This window comes from Parasteatoda tepidariorum, chromosome 12, assembly GCF_982258835.1.
Source record: "Parasteatoda tepidariorum strain Cologne lab strain chromosome 12, Ptep-v5.0, whole genome shotgun sequence".
Lineage (NCBI taxonomy): Eukaryota > Metazoa > Arthropoda > Arachnida > Araneae > Theridiidae > Parasteatoda > Parasteatoda tepidariorum.
In genome coordinates, this window is record NC_141766.1 from 49009581 (window position 1) to 49030859 (window position 21279).

Here is a 21279-nt window from a genome sequence, read left to right on the forward strand (position 1 = left end):
TTGTAAAAAATGTAGTTTACCTCAAAAACAAAAACTTCTTGCAACGTAGAAAACTTTAATTTGTAGCTAAAATAAAACAGCATTCAAACATTTAATAAATTTGTGACCACCACTATAAGAAAACTTGGGAAATAAAATAATATACTTTATAACTTGTAAGAAAAATATATATATCTACGAGATCTGAGTCCTACCAGACTTCGAAACATTGAAATGGTGTCTTAAAAACGGAAATTCTTGCTAGCATAACGCAAATTTACTACCATTAAAAGAGTCCTTAATATTAACAAAGAATATATAAGTATATATATTCTTCGATATTATTCATTAACGTGTCCCACAATTATGTGTAATCCCCCTGAAATCATTAATTCGTTTAAACTCATTTATGGTTAATTAAAAAAAGGAGACTGTTAAAACATGTTTAAAGTATATCTACTCAAATTATAATATTTCCTATAATTAAAAACAATAAATAAAAATAGTCTAAAGTTGAAATTAAAGTAAAAATTAAGAAGTTACTTTTTCACCATAAAAACCTTGTTTTTTAATATGCTACTTAACAATCTAGATATATGTTTTGTAAATACATATGAAAATGTAATACAGTTTTACTGTTCAGCGAAAATTAACAGAGCATATTGAGATGTAAATAATCGAAAATTTCCAATAATAATAATAAATAACAGACTACTCTAGCCCCTAGTCCATTCTAAATCCCTTCTCTCCCACAATTTTTTGACTGATGTTTAATAATAGTCCGCACCACCTCTCCCCTATATAGTTTTTTTTTCTTTTAAAAAGATTTTTTATGATTAATTTAATTTCATAAATCCAAACTTTGAAAAAGTTCCTATTATGAGTTTTTTATAATTGTTATGAACATAATGAAAAGATAACGTTGTTGTTCAAAAATTAACTTTATCATTCAATTAAAGAAAACTACTTTTTATGAAAATCTTTAAAAATAAATAAGCAAAATAAAAACAAAGCTTCCTCGCATGAAATGAATGGTAAAAATGTTTCTTTGTGAATAAAACGTCAAAATAGATAGTATGTCACGAGAATTTTTTATTTAAAAAGCAATTTCAAGACAAAATACTTCCTGACATGTATTCATACTTTTAGAGGATCGCTTCAACAAATGCATTGATAAAAATCAAGCATCCGAATCGATACGCTAGCTGATTTTTACGAGCAACTACTTCTGTGATTTTTTAACTAATTGTTCCTCCTTAAGATCCTATAATAAGAGGGTGACAAGGGAGCGATTAAAAAAAAATATCCCCTATTCTTCTCTTTTTCAACCGAATCTTCCTAAATAGTTATTTAAGGGCGGGGTAGTTTCAACAAAACAAGATACATCTCATAAGACAATAATTATTTGCGTTCGGTCAACATAATAAGATAGAATTTTTAGACATTCATTCTCATTAATGTACCAAGTTCGGATAAGTTGAATTACGTTGTTTTCGAAGGATTTTAAAACACCTTATGTGAACAGAAAAATTTTGTTATTTTCCGAATTATTTTCTAGGTAAGATATTTTAAGCTGTCTTAAAATGCATAAATAACCATGATAATATGTCTGTACTTTTTGGAGAAAACGAGGTAAATGATATTGTTATTTGTGATCAATTAACATAATCAGACAGAATTAATATATCAAGTTTGATAAGTTGAATTACGTTGTTTTCGAAAGATTTTGAAATATTTCGTGAATAGAAAAAATCTGTTATTTTCAGATCTGTTTTCTAGGACATTTTTAGCAGTCTCAAAATATCTAAATAATCGTGATAATATATATGTACTTTTTGGAGAAAACGACGTAAATGATATTATTACTTGTGTTCAATTAACATAATCAGATCGAATTAATACATCAAGATTGATAAGTTGAATTACGTTGTTTTCGAAAGATTTTTAAACATTTTGTGAACAGAAGAAATTTGTTATTTTCAGAAGTATTTTCTAGGTAACGCATTTTTAGCGGTCTCGAAATGTCTAAATAATCAGGTAAATCGAGTTGTACTTTTAAGAAAAAAACGAGGAAATGCGATATTTTTTTAATCGATTTACAATCGAATTTACTTCACCGAAATTGTTGGATATGGATACTGATTATTACAGAAAAGGGGTCTCAGCCACTTGTACCTGAGACTGGTACCACAGATTGTCTGAGTGTGACTTAAATAATTTCAATAAAAAAAATCAAAAAATTTGAAGTAGATTTAAAATGAATTTTTAAAGGATATTTTTACACTGATATTATATATTGATGAAATTTTACTGATTGAATGATATTTTACTGAACTTTATTTTTTAATTTAATGCATGAAAATAACTTGATTTAAATGAAATCTAACTTCAGAAAATATGAGCTTTGCTTGTTTGAAAATATGAGCTCTTCTTAAGCGGTCTTCTTAAGCGGTCTCTTTCATAAGAAAGCTTATTTTAATTCAAATTATGAAAATTGAACATGAATCTTTGTTACAATATCAATACGATTTTATAAATTATATTGCATAAATGTTTTCTTTTCTCTCTCTCTCTTTTTTTTTTTTTTTTTTTTTGCTTGTTTCTGCTCTTCGAGATAAAATCCATACCTGCCAACTATTAGTCTTTCCGAGGTTGATTTTATCGAGTGGTAGGGAAATAAAAATTGAATTATAAATATAAACAGAAATATGTATTTACTTTTGTTCAGAGTTCAAAAATAATAATATCAAATAATAATCATGCCCTTTTATAAATATTAGTCAATTTATATGTAATGGTGACCAAAATCATTTTAAATTACATTTAGAAATTCAGAAAATAAATAGACAAAATAAATTTTTCTACCAATTTGAATGTAAAAATAAATTTCTCCTCAAAATGCGTAAAAGTTATCAGCTATGAAAATCCTACATTTCGTAAAAGCTGCAAAATAAATAAATAAACAATAAAATAAATAAAAATGATAAATAAATAAATGAGCTGTTGCTTATTCCCAGGGATCATTTGAAGTGTCTTGCATATCGTTGAAATATATTATTAAGGAAAAAAAATTAAAATTAGCTTCAAAACCTTGCAAATTAGGCTATAATAAATTGCCAGGATCTTTGCTGGTATTTTATATGATAATTTCGAAAGAAAACATATGTATATTCTAAATCTATAAGAGATTAGGCAGTATTGTATGAAAATAAATTTCGACTATCAGAAATGTAAATCTATTACAAATATAAAATGTTTCATGACCCGCGGGAACCGAGGCTTTTAAATTTTTAGCCATTTATTCGCTATTAGAAATTCAAGCAGCGTAGGCGAAAATAAACTGCAAAATAATTTAAAATATAAGGCCATTAACAGATAAATGACTAAGAGGGAAAAAAAAAGAATCACTTAAGCCGTAATCACTAATTCCAATCCACCAATCTTGAAACTCTTAGTGAATATTTATGCTGATTTCTGAGGATCCTGTCTAACAGCTTTAAAAGTCTTTTTGAAATTTAATTTTTAACATTTTTTTATTAAATAGTTGAAAATAAAAGGTAATAAACAACGAATACCGCCTACCGTAACTTGCCGTGATGTAGCTGAGTGTTATGTTTCCTCTAGACAAGCGTCTAAATTGTCTTCCTATCCAGTTTATAAATCACGTAATCGAATATAAACTGCTTAATTTTTAAGAATTTCCGTTAAGTTTGAAATGGTGCGTTAACAAACGTCAATCTATTCAAATATTTTTTAACCGTTTCAATATCTTGTGTAATCTCCAATATTTTTTTCTAATCAATATCTTTTGCAAATATCTTTTCCAATATCTTTTGCGCTTAGTTTTTTGCCGCTTTATCGGTAATCCGTTCCACGAAGAAATAAAAAATCTTAAATTTTTCTTCAAAATCTTATTCAAAAACTTACAATTAAATTATTTTATACGATTGCTTATTTTTTTGTTTATTTTTTCGCACGTTAATATCATAATTTTAAAATTAACGATTCGCGAAATTTTTACACTAATTTAACCGGTTCGTGGGTCTAAAACTTTTAAGAAACACTGCTCTTACGTCGTAAACACTTTTATATAATACTTATCCGAATTCGGTGTTAAAAAATCCAAAAATTATTTGGATGAATACTTTATTTTATGTTAATACCAAATCAAGCGTTCATACGCACTTTAAAGGGTGTAGTTAAGTTTAAACACCGATTATAAAGCAAATTTACTCCAAGCTCAGTTTTATTAATTCTATTCTTTTTCGCCTTTCAGCAAACAGTGCGCTAAAAAAAAAAAAAAAAAAAAAAAAACACTTTGAATAACTTTTGATCTAATGACCAGATTCACGGTCTAGGACTCAATTTTAAGTTCTGAAATGGGTGATCTCAAATCTGTTAATTAATAAGTGCAGACGATATTTTACGGAATCAGACACAAAAACGTACTTTATCGAAATAAACATACCTTTTTTTCCACGGAATCGGATTTCTGATCCCCAAATATAGGGGGGAGACGGTAGGCAGTATGGCACCGGGGGAGGCAGTATATGGTACCAATAGTTTGGTCAAGAGGGCGCTCCAAAGTTAAACTGTTTATTCTATTTTCGTGTATTTCGCTATATCTCGAGAACTTTTAAAGCAAAATGAAAATTTTTTGCCAACAATTATAAAATTCGTTTACCTAAAGATAATTCCGTGCAAAAAGTAACTTTTAGTAAATATTTATAAATTTTTATTATTTAAGTTAATAATGTTCGAACACAATTTAAATTGTAGGGTATACATTTTTTTTGCGTTATTTTAAAGAATATCATGTTACTTGGTAAAATACAAATTTTAGCAGAATCTGTAGAATATTTTCTGAGAAATTAAATTTCAAAGAAATCAGATATTTGAAATTCGATTTCTTAAGAACTATTCGACCGAATTTGTTGAAATATTTATTTATTTTCTTTTCATGAAAAATTATATTCTTCAAAATAATATAAAAAGTTGTATACCTTACAATTTCGGCATTATTAAATAAAATGATAAAAAAAAAATAATGAATATTTACTAAAAATCAGTTTTTGCAAGAAATTATCTTTGGATAAACGAATTTTATAATTATGTGCAAAAATTTTTCAACTCGAATTAAAATTTATTAAGATATACCAAAATATGCAAAAAGTAAAATTAGCTTAGCTCACTAAAGTTCTGTTATATATGAAAAAACTTTGTTAAGCCTAGCTCGTATTCATTTTAATTTTCTATCTGAGCTGCGTCTATGTTTGATTAGCTAACTAATTTTATTGTAAGAATAAGTTTACACCTTACCTAATATCATTTCTGAAAAGTACTGACTCTTATGTGTATAATATCTTACTGTAATTATGAATTTCAGTGTTATTGAATATCAAAAATGGTGGCATGCATATGCTTTTAATGAATATAAATATTCTTAGTGACAGCTGCCTTACACCAAAAAGTTTAAAAGAACATTCTTTGTATTTCACCACACTAGGAGCTATCTTGGTTTTTGGTGTAGTGAAATACGAAGTGTTACTGTTGAGGTACCCTAAAATGTCTTACTAAAAACAAGCGTGTCTTTTATAACAATTTACTTTCTGCTTCTATAGAATAGTCAGCATCATGCGAAGTGAAAACAAACTTTTGTCTTCTCGTGCTCGATTGTAAACAATCTGTCATAGTTGTCTGACGTTTTCCAAACATACGCTGAAATTAGGGAAAAATAATTAATGAATGAAATAAATGTATGCTTTCTTATTTATTGCTGTTTAGATTTAACTGCATCCTTTAAAGTGTGAATGAACGCTCGATTCGGTATTAACTTCAATTAAAGTATTTATTCACGAAATGTTTCAATACAATTTTTCACACAATTTTTTGGACACCGAATTTGTATGGGTATTATACCACAGTTTTTGCTGTGTGAGATTAGTTCTTAAGTGATTTTCTAAACGTTTTCAAGTAAACATTTCTACAATTTAGTTTAACAAAGTTAGTTTAACAAAGTTTAGTTAACAAACATTTCTACAATTTAGTTCACTTAAGTTTAACAAAGATTACCTCAAAGATATCAGTAACCCATATCTATACGAAACTTTTAATTAATTATGATAGTTATGTACAATTTTACCCTTTACCTGCCGTAATGTTAGGACAATGTTTTTCTTTTTCTTTTTTTTCTTCTTTTTTTAAGTAAAAGTGGTAGTAAAGTTCCTTCGAAATTTGTCAACCAGGGAATAGGTATATCCATGACTACCCTAAAGAGTAAAAGTTTAGAGCATTGAAAAAAAAAAAGCAGTGTATCTATTTTAAGAGAAAATTAGCAGCTTGAGAAGTTGAACTATGTTTCTAGAAGTTCTGGTTACCACTTTTTATTTCAAAACTGTCGTACTTTATGATTTTAGAACTCTTGACCCTTGACAAAAGAGGGAACTGTGCCAAATACACTAGAAAGTGATAGCGAATTTCCGGCAATTTCTCTATTTTAGTTGAATGATGTTTTTTAAAAAAAATGTATGCAGATACTTGTTTAGGAGTTCTTTTGTGACACTTTAATAAATCTGTGACCACTAAAAACATTTTTTTCGATATCAATTATATATATATATATATATATATATATATATATATATATATATATATATATATATATATATATATATATATATATATATATATATATATATATATATATATATATATATATATATATATATATATACAGTGATGACTCTATGTACTGTCAAAATACAGATTTGCTGAATCCTTATAAAAAATGAAGGCAAAAAGCATGCACATTGGTGGCTCGCAAGCTAATAAAACCACTGTCGACGGCTGACATATCATAATGCAGGACGGTCACAGCACATCAAAATGTGGTTTGATTACAGGTTAAAACCTGAATATATTATAATAATCGTCTTTTAATTTTTCTTTCCCTTCTTGCAATCAAACAGGTTTTGGTATTTTCTACTCCTACCTTTCTGAACTGTCATTTGGTGGATTTCTATGCCTAGAAAGTGTTTAAATTTTATCGAACTATTTATCCATTAAAATAGTAATTAGAGCAAAAAATGTTAGCATTTCTGTTTTCAATTTAGGTAGGATTTAGCACATTAAAGTATGACTATAACGTTTTCTTATTTAAGTAATTTATTAAGTAATTTTATAAGTCGTATAGATCACAATCGGTTTAAATAATGATTACTTAATTGACAAAAGATGTTAAAGTATACATTTTGCTACCATTAATAAAATATTCCGGCAGAAACGGAAAGATCGTATTTTGTTTTTCCCAGCGTGAATATTAATTTGCGAAATTAAATTAAATTGTATACAAGACCTGCGTGATAATCATGCAAAATTAAATTAAATTCTATATAAGACCTGATAATTATGCGAAATTGAATTAAATCCTATATAAGACCTGATGTATATGTGACTGGCCTGACAGACCGGAGAATCATGCGATATTAAATTAAATCCTATATAATCCAGCTGCAAATAAACTACAGTTTTTCTACAGAATTAAAATGTTTTTGAAGTTAAATCTATAGTCAACTGAAAATTTCTTGTTGCGCAGTATTTTCTAGAAAAATACTTCAGTTATTTTACAGGTAATGTATAATTTCTCAGTAATTTATCGTAAAAAATTCTTAGCTTTTGTCAACAAAATTCTGTAATTTATGTGAAGAGACTTTAAAATCATAAATTAAAAAAAAAAAAAATGCAACTTAATGTCCGTGGTTATACTGCAGTAAATTTGAAATAATTATTTAGTCATTGATTCAGAGAAATTTTTTTTGATATATCTGGAGAAAAACTATATCTAATTTGTATTGCTGTAAAAATGAGAGCGAAAGAGTGTTATAGCAATCAAACAGATTTTGATATCTTCAAACTCGCTGTCCTTATCAATATGTCTTCAATTTTTCTTAACGTTTTGATTTTTTTCTTGATTATTTATTCATTTCTGATTATTAATGTCTTAGAGTTTGATAAGAATTCTAAACTTATGTATTAAGGACAGAAATAACGTAAACTATGAATGTTTATAAAAAAAAGGAAAAGAAAAGAAAAAAAACATAAAATACATATATGAAATAAATGTAATATTTTTTTTATTTTGAAGCATGAAATGTTTTTAAATTAGATTTTTAAACAATTTAATCATTTTAAAATCGGCTTAAAGTTAGGTATTTAAATGCGTTTCTATTTTAGTAATTTCATAGCTAAATTTATTTTGATAAATTATTATTTATTTATTTATTTTTGGAATAAAAAAATTACTTTTATATAAAGATATCGTGAAAGAAATATCACAATAAAATGCAAATTGAAAAATTAATAAGGTTTTTTTTATTTCCTTTTTTTTAAAAATTCGAATTCATACTAAACTTGAACTATTTCAGAACGGAAATTAGACTTATCCATTTCGTCTAATCGAAATAAATTAAACTTATCTGTTTGGATTCAAAACAATTTCATATCAACAGAACTTACATAATTTAATTTAAAAATTAATATTTAATCCCAGATTTATTAGCTTCAATGATAAACCTCACCTTCATAAATTTATAAATTTCAGACTGTTTTTGAAATCTACCTTAAATAAATTTCGATAATTCAAAACTAAATATATTTTTTATTGCTTAAAAATAAAACCTTTTGAATTAAACAAATATATTTTTTAAAAGAAATATGGTTTACAGAATTTTCAAAATAATATGAATGAGCATAAAATTTAAAGAATTGCTTGTTTTGAAAATTCGTTCTGAGAATTTAGAAAAGAATCCAGATACAAAGGCGAACAACGCAAAAGAGGTGAATCGACTATTGTTTGTTAAATCTTCATTGTAAGAAGTTTCTCGGAAAAAGTGTTAAATAGCAATTAATTTAATTGTTATTGAAACTGTTAACTGACCGAATATTGAAACTGTTAACTGTGAGAAAAACCGTTATCGTCTGTGTTAATCTAATACAATTAAAAACCAGAATTTTACCACGCCAACTAGGCCCACCATATGATGGTACTTAGTTTCTTGCAGCTGGGTACATACTATAGTTTAGAGGCTAATCAGTATATAGATTTAAATTTCTTTTATTACTAAATTTCTAATTTTTCCCCGATAACTTTACGAAACATTTTAACTGAAAAAATTGTTTATATTAAAATGCATCTGTTTTATTACTACTTTTCTATTCACCATACTTTTGAAGCTTAGTTTCTGTTATTGTATATTTGAATTTTCATTATAATTTAAGATTTATATTTGTGTTTTATTTTTTAGGAAAGCAATGAAACTCAACAGATTATCTTATTTGGCAATCATATTTTATCAAATAATCATTGCTCGTACAGAAAAAGTAACAGCAAGATTAGAAACTAGTAAAATATTTTCACCAATAAAAGTGGAAAATGAGACTTTAAATAAAGTGCCATCTTATTTGTCAGAAAAAACTCTTAATGAATCCACGAGAAGAGAAAGTAATTTGGATTACGCAACTGTCAGCCGCAAATTCAACGATGTAAAATATTATGAAATTGCTCCAACGAAATATTCAAGTAAACTGGATAATCTGTGGTACACAAATCCAATGGAAAGCCTTGGAATACGCAATGAAAGCGTTCGAAAAAATGATTATTCATCATTATCTTGGCCTACCTGGTCTGCAAAGAAAGAGATATACAACAACCGAAATAAAAAGAATCGTAAATCAACTGATCCATTTGAAGATTATTTAGGATTAGATTCAAAACTACATGAAATGAGTGACAGAAAATATATTCATGAGCACGAAGGTATTTTTTTCCCGATCCATGTACCTTCGCATCATCATGAAAAAGAAGATCATTTAATACCTCTTCTATTGCTCCTTTTACTTCCTTTACTTTTATTTGCAATTATAATTCCACTCAATGCAAACTTGCTTTCGACTTTGTTTCTTATAATGCAAAATAATAATGGAGGAACGACAACAACAGCAGGACTAGCACCTGGTCGTAAGAAAAGATATCTTGATACATCTCATCCTGATATAGAAGAGAAAATTTTTGATGCCTTAAAAATTGTGGACAAAATTATTGATAAAGCAAGTTTATAGTTTAAAGAAAAAAATGCATTTGAGAATATTGTATAACTAATTTATCTAATTGTTCTATATAGGTCATCTTTATGCTCCAGGATAATCAAACTCGATTTTGTGTTGTTAGTATAATGTTTTATAAGAAATAAAAATGCATATCTTCGTAACAAATAATAAATAAATTCATTTAGGAAAACGATATTGTGTAGCTTTCTTTTTTTTCTTCCTTTTTTAAAAAAATCACTTGGCATACAATTTTGAGATGGTTTCATTGCGGTTATGCTTTCTAGGTAAGAGTAGCCGGCTACGAATGTAGTAGTCCTTGGTTCGATCCCTGATGGAGGCCAGCAACATCTCTTTCGTACTCCTACATTCTATTGAACTGAATAATGAATACTCAACTCTCTCACTCCTCCATAGATGGCAGCATTAAGTTACTTCGCATCAACGGTCCACTCCATAGGGTACTACTACTGAGTTTCTGAGTCATAAAATTTTAAGAAGTCGCATATTTACGAATGTCATAACTCAGAAACTATTCTACCAACTATGCAAAAATTTTGAATTTTATCACTTAAAATTACAAATTTTAAAGTGATGTAAAAATTTGTATATCTTATAATTCAAAACCTTCTTGACTGCTGATAAATTACAAAAAAAAAAAAAAAAATAATAATAATAAATAAAATAAAATTTTAAAAAAAATTAAAAAATATAAAAAATAAATTTTTGCGTGGAATATTTTTTGGAAAAATGAAAGTTATAATTGTATTAAATTTTTTTCCGCTTCGTTTAAAAAGCTTTTGAGAAAAAGCGAAATATGATAAAAGTGAAACTAATCTCAAGAGGGCCAAACTTTAGATTACTTTCAAGCCTAAACTAATAGGGCCATGTTTTTTAGATTGTGGGTATCCCTCTCCCTTATTTTGAGTGTCAAAAATACAAATTGAACATAAAAAGGGTATATCTATTCGGAAAAAGATCGTTTTTGTGTCTGATTTCGTTAATTCCTCAAACCACATTAAGAATGAGTCCTGATATGTGAAAATCTGATCATTAGATCACATCAAGAGTGACTCAGGTTGTTCACTTTTTAATTTCGAACACTGTACATCAGGGGTGTCAAACTCAAAAGCTAACTTGGGCCAAATAAACAATGCTTAACTTTAGGTGGGCCGCAAAAAAAATCAATGTTAACAGAAACAAATATTTTTATTTTGAAAAGTACATTGTAATAAACATAAATAAAGTTAAATTATTCTTTACGTCCTGATACTTGACATTTCTTCTCTGCAACTATCTTTACTATTTTGGGGAGAAATTTTATTGGCCGAGACTACTTTCAAAATTGACCCAACGTGAGCGTTATTAATACGGTTTCGGACAGGAGATTTATTTCCATTCTTAACAGAAAATAATTGCTCTCACTGATAAGTACTTAATTAAAATAATTCTATAATACTAAATAATTTCATATGCGAATTTTCGAGTATTTTTAAACCTTGCGGTAAATATTCGTAAAATTCAAGTACATCCACTTCAATGAATTTTGCCTTCAAATTTGAGTCGTACTGAATCTCAATCACTTCCATTTGCATACTACTGGAGTCTATATTTATTGAGAAAATCGACGAAAACAAACAAAGTTTGTCTTCCAAAGAATTAAAATCTATAAACCTTGTTTCAAAATCTGTTCCAAGATTTTCTGCTTACTTTTGTTACAATGCAGAATCATCTAAACTAGATTTGTTCTTGTTGCATTTTGGGAAGTGCGTTATATCTTCATTTTTCAGTTGCCTTTCCCAAAGAAATAGTTTATATTGGAATACTTTAATTATGTCAAACATGTTTGTAATGATCTGATCCTTGCCTTGTAACAATAAATTTAAATCGGATAAGTGTTGGGTTATATCAACCATAAAAGATAAATCTTGCAACCATATTCAATCGGAGAACAAGCTCGTATCTTGATTTTTAGCACGTAAAAACTTACATATTTCTTCTTTCGAATCCCAGAATTGTTTGAGAATCTTAAGGCAAGATAACCAACTTACCTCGCTGTAGTAGGATGAACCTGAATATGCACTATCTAATTGATAGCTTAATGAGAAACGGTCTCCATTTCAGCCAATTAGAATTTTACATTTTCCCGCGTACAATTTAAAATAATCCGTATAGTTTATAAATAAAGTATATTAGAATTTTTTATGTTGGTTTCGTTTCTAATTCACATTTCCAAATTATTTGTACTTTGCTTTGGATATATTGACTGGGCCACAAAAATGTTCACCTCGGGACGCATGCGGCCCGCAGGCCGCGAGTTTGACACCCCTGCTGTACATCGAAGTCATTGGTCACGAAGACTTAATTTTAAAATATTTTTTTTTCTCTTTTTTTACCACGTTTTACTTAGCTCAGTCTCAAAAGTTAGCTCGTTTTAGCCTATTTGGGGCAACTTTCTAACTAGCTAGAATGCTCTACTGTAACTCTGAGAAGATAATAACACGAATTTTGTTCGTTTTCTAAACACTATAAACATAATTGGACAAGAAATTATTTATTTTAAAAGAAAAGAGATTTGTTAAAGTTTGATGAACACATGGAATTAATGACATTATAATTATCACGTAAAATCTGAATAAATGAATAAGAGAAAATGGAGATAAATGTGTTTCAAATTATTTCTAAGAACATTTCAATCAATTTTTAGAAATTGTTTGGTGGTGGTCTTGTACTCCTTAGATCCCCTCCCATTTATTTAAATCTGTAAACAAACTATTTAAATAATGTCATTACTCACATATTTGACGATAATAATAATGGAAGTTATAACTTGGTTAAATTTACATTAATTTACTGAAATCAAATTATTTTATGTGTTGTAGTGGTAAGTTTTCCCATGTGGGAGAAACGCTAAAAATTCAAATATTTTTAGCTTTTCTCCCACAGTATGTAATTTTTTTTTGAAAATAATATATCGAAGTTTTATGGAATTTTATTCGTTTAAAACTATACTTCATTGAAAACTCTCTTAACTATAGTCAATTTAAAGTAAGATTTTCTCTATTTAATTTGATTCATAATTTAAAGGTACACAAATAAAAACATTTATTACAAAAAGAACAAACGCCTTATATACGTATTCATTTTTTTTTAAATATTAAGAAACTTTATAGTCAATAAAAAATTTGTAAAATTGACGAAAAATTAGGATTACATTAAAACGCTTTGGGTGCTATGCCGTTCTCCAGCTTACCCCCTCAACAAAACCCCTGATTTTCATACATGTATGATAACTAGGGGTTTAGTTAAGGGGAGGGGATAAAGATCTCATATTCAAACAGTTGAATATGAGATCTTTGTCTGGAGTTTCCTTGAACCATTCTCGGTAACTCATTCCTTGAACCATTATACCCACTTACATGATAGATCAAAAATTTTAAATTTTAGAACAAAATCAGCTAACTTTGAGGTTGAGTAGCATTTTTTTAAAAAAAATTTGTATTTATACTTTAAAGGATTTTCTTTACTTACTAAAAAATTTCCTTTAAATAATTTTTGAAATATTTATTTCTTTAAGCTAAAATAATACTTGATGAAATCTTAATACTTGATAAAATCTTATTACTTGAAAATGTTTTTAATTCATTAGTATGAATTAAATAAAGTCAGTTGAATAATAAACTTGTTCTTCAGTTTTTGAAAAACAGTTTTTGGAAGTTAGATGGATTAATAAAAAAAACTAAAATTAAAAATAATATATTAATAAAAAATAATAAAACTATTGAAATGAAAACGAAACTTAGAACTTGCGCTTTTCTAACTGCTTGTTTTTGTTAAGTTAAAGAGCTGAATAACTAACATTAGCCTCGGCTACGTCGTCTGCATTTATTTCTACAAAGATATATTAGCAAAAGCAGGCAAAAGTAGGTGTCCGGAAACTTTTTTAGTTTAATGTAATCATGTGTTGTTTCCGGTATGAATGAAAGATGCTCTTATATAAAAGTAGTATCAGTTTTGATTCGTAAAATGTGTATACGGTTTGATTCTCAAACTCATTAAGTTTAAAGTATTTGATGGTTAACAACTAACACCTTTGTACTAAATAAACTGAAGATCTTAGAAAACACTTCAAGAAGTACGATAACTGAGCAAGTGATGCAATGCTTACCTCCTTTATTTAACCTTAATGGTAAAATCTGTTTGATTCTCCAGCATCTTTGGCCTAAATTAATAATTATTCATGAGGTACATGGTTTCGGAAAGTAAAACTCTGTCCCCGAGCAGTTTATTTGTTCATATTAAATTTGAACATCTAATTGCTGGAATCAGCGGCGGTGTTACTTCAACACTAGTTCTGCATCCTCTGGATTTGCTTAAAATTAGATTCGCAGGTTGGTAATTTTATTTTAAAATGCAATTTTTTTTCTTAAAGTTGTTTTTATAAACATTCATTTTATATACGATGTCGTGTATGTATATATATATATATATATATATATATATATATATATATATATATATATATATATATATATATATATATATATATATATATATATTTATATATATATATTTATATATATATATATATATATATACAGGGATCTGTCCAGGCCGAATTTACTACCGTTTAGCGGTACCTTCACAAATTCAATTTTAGGAAAAACGGTAGTTTCACAAATTCAACTTTAGGAAAAACGGTAGTTTCACAAAATACTTTTCTTAAAATTTTATTTCTGTATCCCTTAAGACACGATAAATTCATATTTTTACCATATTTTTGTGTTGATTTTTTAATATAATTTTTAATTTTTCACAAATTATGTCTAAATTTTCACAAAATAGGTACCTCTCAGAAAAACCTAGACAGACCCCTGATATATATATATATATATATATTTATATATATATATTTATATATATATATTTATATATATATTTATATATATATATATATATATAAATATATATATATATATATAAATATATATATATATATATAAATATATATATATATATAAATATATATATATATAAATATATATATATACATATATATATATATACATATATATATATATATAAAATATATATATATATATATATATAATATATATATATATACGTATATATAATATATATATATAATATATATATATATAATATATAAACTGACTTAACTTTTTTTTAAAACCCTTATTTTGAAAGAATTGTAAATTTTCAATTATAAGTTTAGTATGTAGAATTCAAGATTAAAGTGGTTTTGATTTTCAATGTGTTAAAATCACGTTTCGACTCTCGACATCATTTTTTTGGATAATTCAATGTGTTAAAATCACATCTCGATAATTACCTCAATTATCTTATTTTAGTTATGGTACCAATATTCTTAAACCAGGGATGGCAAGCTCTTTCAAATGGAAGAGCCTCTTTTTCAAATAGAAATATTAATTTTAAAATTTAAATTAGTTTATAATTCTAATCTAGTCTGAATAATGTTACAATTACTTATATTAAATTGCAAATATTAACTGTTTAAAGTTTTAAACCAAATTAAAATTTAACTTTGTGTAAAATTTTAAAGTCTATATATCATATAATTTAAAAGTCAGTTTGAGTATTCATACTTATAAGTGATTTTGTTTATGCTCTATTGCACACCAAATGGAACCAATATCAGACAAGATGCGGAAAATTTATGTTTCATCTCCAGGGACGCATATTTTTCCATCCAGTTTATAGTCCTTCATATCTCTATATTTTGTTTTAACTTTTTAAGCATAATTTGAAATGTGAGTTATTTTTATTTCTCGTAGAATTTCGTAGTTTTTGAAAATTTTATAGTATTATCTAGTATTTAGTTTACTATCAATTTTAATGTTCATTCATTTTAAAAATCTAAATAAAGTTAGATAATTTTTTAATGAATTGGTTTCATTCAATTTCCCATACAGTACTCGAGAAAAACAGTACTTGATGAAAGTTATTTTCTATTAAAATAACTAAAAAAATAATTTCACTTTGTATATGACAGATGAAGTAGCTTTTGTTGCCACAATCAAGATTTAAACTTTTATCACAAAATCTGTGGTAATTTACTTATATTTTTAATAAGGAATAAATTGTAGCTAAAACTTTTATTGTGTAAAAATTTTCATTTACTAGTGATTTGTGCTTGTAAGCAATTAAAACTTTAAAAGTTTTTTTATATTTTTTTATGTGAATATAGTTTTTTAATAGAATTTGTTGTAATTTGCTCATTTCTTAATTCTTTTGTGTTCAAGTATCATACCATTCAATTCTCATTGATTATGATTCTATTTTTCTTTTCCTTTTGGTTCTATGTTACCTTTATGCTCAAATTTCATACTATGTACAGGTACTTTTTAAGTATCATACTATTCAATTCTCCTTGATAATGGTTCTATTTCTTCCTTTAGTGAGGTGATATCTTAAAATATATGTGTACATTACCCCGATTACCAAAGATATAAAGGCATATATACATATACATTACTATGTGTACATGAAAAGAATCTATCTGTTATTAGCTTTCGGAAACATTGCCAAATTTGAATTTAATAAGGCAATGAAATCAAAAGTTCGATTTAAATTCTTTGCCAAATAATTGCTAAATCAATTGCTAATTGCATTTTTATTTTTTTCTAGTCATAAGATATTTATTTTTCATGGGAATCTTTTAAAAAAGAATTAATATTATAAATTAAGCACTGGCTTTAGGTAAAAAAGACCTAGAAATTTAGAAGTCCTGGGTCCAAATGTCTGTATTTTCCAAAGTCTAGTGGAATCACTGCTTAAAAGTATTATATTATAAAAGTTTGTAATTGTGAATTCAGCATGTGATTTGTTGAATTGCTTATGTTTAGCATGTGGTTTGTTTATATAATAGTATAAATAAAATTTAATTATGATATTTTAACAGTTCTTCCTATAATAATTTTTTTATTTTATTTCTAATGGCAAAATTAAAAGACAACTGCAATAATGAAAATAAAGAATAATATAGAGAACAAACATAGAGAGAAAGTAAAACATTAATCAACTTTATATGATAGAGCCTAAAGCTATTTTTTTTATTTTATTTTATAACCGTTGTTGAACAGCCGACCCAATTTCATAGGTTTACGACTACTTACGTTCAACTCCGTAGCCTTGTAATTTTGAACCAATCCAGAAGACCAGGACACTCCTGGATCAGTAACCCCAGAGGTATTGATTTGTTGTGGGAACATGGAGGACTTTGAGACTCGACAGATTTAACGTGCATCAGTCACCATTTACTACACGGGGAGTCTTCGGCAGGCGAGGATCGAACCCACGACCTCTTGGATATGGGCTCAAAGCCCTACCGACCAGGCTATCCCGGCCCCGCCTAAAGCTATTGACAACATGTCTGATTTTAACCTGTTTTGAACAATTTTTGCAAAGGTCAGGTAAAGACAATTCATAACTATAGAAATAACAGGGCGCCCCACCCTACTTGACCTTTGATCCCAATAACTGTGCTCTCTTTGCCCTTTATGCAAATATAATCTGCCATCCCTTAAAAACAATGCCTATTATTCATATTCCATTTTGAAAAAAATTAATTCACTGTTTAAGTAATAATTACACACTGGTAAAATCATCTGTATTTATAGGTTTAATTCTGATTACTATTACAAATATTTACTTTGTTAGGATTATCCTTAACTAGATTTTTTCATAAGTATTACTTATTTTTGGGTGGGGGAATATTATAAATTTTAAAATTGTTTTTTAAATAAAAATTAAAAAAAAAAATTAACTTTTAAATGCTTATTTTCTTATAATTTTCAGTTTAAATTATAGAAAAAAGCTTTCAGGTTGTTTATCAATTTATCATTCTTTTTTTTAGTTTCCTTTTTTTGAAAAAAATTTTTTTGCACTGTCATTGTCTTTTAGGATGTCTTTAATTATTTTTTGTAAACTATAAATTTTTCTCTTAATTTGATAATGAAAGAAAATTACTTTTTGAAAGATGCACATAAAATAGTAAAAGAGAGTAATTTAAAAATTGTTGAGGACAAATTTCAGTTATTACATTATACATATTTTTATAAATGTTTACAGTATTAAACAAGTTCCCTTTCAAAACTCAAAGTGCCCTTTTCTGAGAGGAAGCACCCTGCCCTTTTTTATTCTCTCTCTCTGGGAAAACTCTGGAAATAAATACTCAGTTCTTAATGATGCTTACTTCTGCCAAAATTTTAACATGGAGTGAAATTTTCTCAACATTAAGTGTGGTTCATTCTAAGTTGTAAAATAAACTGAAAAAAGAAAAATGCCTTAAAAGTGGTACTTTCAAATGAAGCAATTAATTCAAAAGATAAATGAATTATCCAAGAAATTTCTAATAATTCTAAGAAATTTTTAAATAATTATTCAAAAATGTTGGTTGTAACTTTCCTTTCTTTAAAGTAATTTTCTGTTACGTTTCACAGGTATAAGATCAATCCTATTTAATAAAAAAATAATATTAAAAAAGGAACAAAATTGAGTTGATTTTTTTAATGTAATTATTTATAATTTAAACAAAACATCTGATAGTGTTTCTTTGAAAAACTATTAATATTCTTATTTAATTTTTCTAAACAAAATTTTTTTTTCTTTAACTGTCTTATTTAACAACTTTTTAAGAATGTCCATTAACACAGTGTAAATTTTTAGCTATCCTAAATGTAGCAAGCAAGAGAACATATTTTTTTCTTGTACTTAAAATTATGTAATAGATCAGGAAGAATTAAAAAAATAGATTTTTCTTTTAAAAAGTAAAGAGATTTTTTTATTTTGACTGTTAAAAAGTGTCTGGAAAATAAAGATTTATAGAAAATGGATGTTTATATATGGGACTTTATACTGTATTTAAATAAGCATTTCCAGAATAAGATCAAAAATTCAGGATTTGATGTCATGATTTAAATGAAGTAAATCCTAATTAAATTAAAAAAATATCAAATTTAAATAATAAAGAATTAGTGAAATCAACAATCTTTTTTAGAATTCATAATAATAGAGTAATATTTTACTTTTCAGTTTTTTTGATTATAGATCTGATATTTCCTGTGCGAATTTCAATGTATTTATTTTGAATTTTGCAAGACAAGTAGTTTATTTTTTTATAGCTTTTTTAGTTTTTTTCAAATGCTATCTAAGAATTAAAAATGTTTCTTTTGTTTGGATGACATGGATGAGAACTGTCTATTTTAAGGCTACTTTTTAACAATAAAATAAAGCCTTTTTCGTCCCCAAAGCACATTGGTGATCTGTTTTAAAATCTTATGTATAAGAATTTTTTAAATTTATTTCCTCTTGCTGTGATTAGGATGGATAATTAAACATTTATGATGTTTTACACAATTTAAGAGTTTAAAAACAAGAAAAGACAAGAGCAATTAAAAAAAAAAAACTTGTTGTAAGAAATAAACTATGAATATGAAGTTGATTGTTATTAGGAATTGAAAGAAATACTTCAAATTGAAAATATTTTCCCTAAATATTCTCAATTTTGTTTTTCCTGCAGTATTTTTTGTATTTTTTATTTATTTATTATTTAAAATTGTTTTATTTATTTTATTTTAAATTAGTTTTTTAATTTTAGTTATATCTGAACTTTTGTGTGCATTGTATTCACGAAAAGAAAAGAGGCAATAAAATAGTATTTTCATAAAAGAAAAGTTTCTCTTAAAATCTGTTTGCATTTTATCAGTGATTTTTTCATTATATTAAACTTTTTTATTGAATAAATGTGATTTAATCAAGAAGAAGAGATGTGAATATTGTCTTTATTATTTAATTTTTGTTGAAAATGAATATTTTGATCTCTTTTTACCTTAAAAACCTTCTAGACATGCTGAAATCCAAATAATTCTTAATAAGGGACTTTCATCGGTATTTGAAGAAAAAAATGCATGAAAAGTTTTATTTATTTGTAACAATAGTTTCAAGTTACATAGTAATATTTAAAATTATGACTGTATAAGTGAGGTATAAACCTTGCTTTATTTTCATACTCTAGAGTAGGAGTGCACAACCTTTTTTGAGTGAAGGGTCAATTGCACAGCAGGTTAACTAATGAAGGGCTACACACATATTTAGTCATGTTGATGGCAAATATGATTATTTTTATATAAATATATTGTGGTTTAAACATTAATTTTTTTATCAAAAAAGTAGTAATATATTTGCAGAAACTCAAATATTTCCAATTATATGAATTCATTCAAAAATGGAAAAACTGATACTTTTTAAAAATTTCTTTTCCCTTTTTATCAATAATTAATTTATCAATCTATATATATGTAGCCATTTAAACTTTTGAATGACTGCAGTGTATGATCTAGGTATAGTATAGTGGTCATGCTTAAAACATCATCCCAATATTTATCTATATACAGATAAATAAATATTGGGTAAAAATATAAATTTTAGTAAAAATTTATTGTTTACAGAATGAAAGTGTGAAATAATACATACATATTTTAATTACAGGACATTTTTAGGATTTAAATACAAACCAAAATTTAAAACAAAACCATTTTAGTACAAAACTTCAGGTATTTCTACTTGAATAAGAGGTTTTATAAATTTTAAATGGGGAATTATTTCTTTTTCGTTTTTTATAAAAAAGAATCCCCTAAAGTTAAAAAAAAAAAAAAAATATGAACAGTGAGCAGTTTAAAAATTCATGTTTTCCTTCAGTTTTCGAATTTTTCAGGTTGCCAAAACATTGTATTAAAATATCAGGATTCTAAATACCACAAACAAATGCATGGCGTTAAAAACAACAGAAAAATAACTTACATTTAAGATGAAATGTACACAAATAAATATTTTCAAAGATTGATTGTTTAAATAGACAAATAGAAAATGGCAATTATAGTTAAAAGTAATGAAATTGTAGGAAAGTTTCACAATAATTGAAAAAACAAATGCTTACATTTATGGTAAAAGCAGCACAAATAAAGCGTGTTAGTAAGTAATTATTTAAATGCATGATTAAAATTCATATATCATAATAAAATATTAGAAATTTTCAAAACAAGAGGGACTGCATCATTAAAACTGCCAGAAAATGATTGAAAAGTAACCTGGATTTATGATTTAATCAGCAAAAGGAAAGCATGTGAAAAATGTGATTAATTAAATGTGCAATTTGAA

The 21279-nt window shown here is 26.3% G+C and overlaps 2 protein-coding genes across 4 annotated transcripts in view; both read left to right on the forward strand.

Annotated features, from left to right (window-relative positions):
- Positions 1 to 1360: 1360 nt before the first annotated feature.
- On the forward strand, positions 1361 to 10155 carry LOC139427248 (uncharacterized). Its single transcript, XM_087155979.1, has 2 exons — positions 1361 to 1537; positions 9282 to 10155. The coding sequence occupies exon 2, from the start codon at positions 9289 to 9291 to the stop codon at positions 10093 to 10095; it is 807 nt and encodes a 268-aa protein (XP_087012105.1). The 5' UTR covers positions 1361 to 1537; positions 9282 to 9288; the 3' UTR covers positions 10096 to 10155.
- A 3840-nt stretch (positions 10156 to 13995) lies between these two features.
- The window catches only part of LOC107457338 (solute carrier family 25 member 32), a 32394-nt gene continuing 25110 nt past the window's right edge, over positions 13996 to 21279 (forward strand). For 2 of the 3 annotated variants that reach the window (XR_015430873.1, XM_016075479.5), the window contains exon 1: positions 14026 to 14471. Coding sequence is in view for 2 of the 3 variants with exons in the window: in XM_016075479.5 (XP_015930965.1) it covers positions 14321 to 14471 (151 nt within the window). In the remaining variant the exon portion in view is untranslated. Of the gene's footprint in view, positions 14472 to 21279 lie in introns of all 3 variants that reach the window. The other variant, XM_016075480.4, reaches the window with a different exon arrangement.

Bases quoted from the DNA above. Each gene is read 5' to 3' on its own strand.
- LOC139427248 (XM_087155979.1), top strand. From the start codon at position 9,289: ATGAAACTCAACAGATTATCTTATTTGGCAATCATATTTTATCAAATA.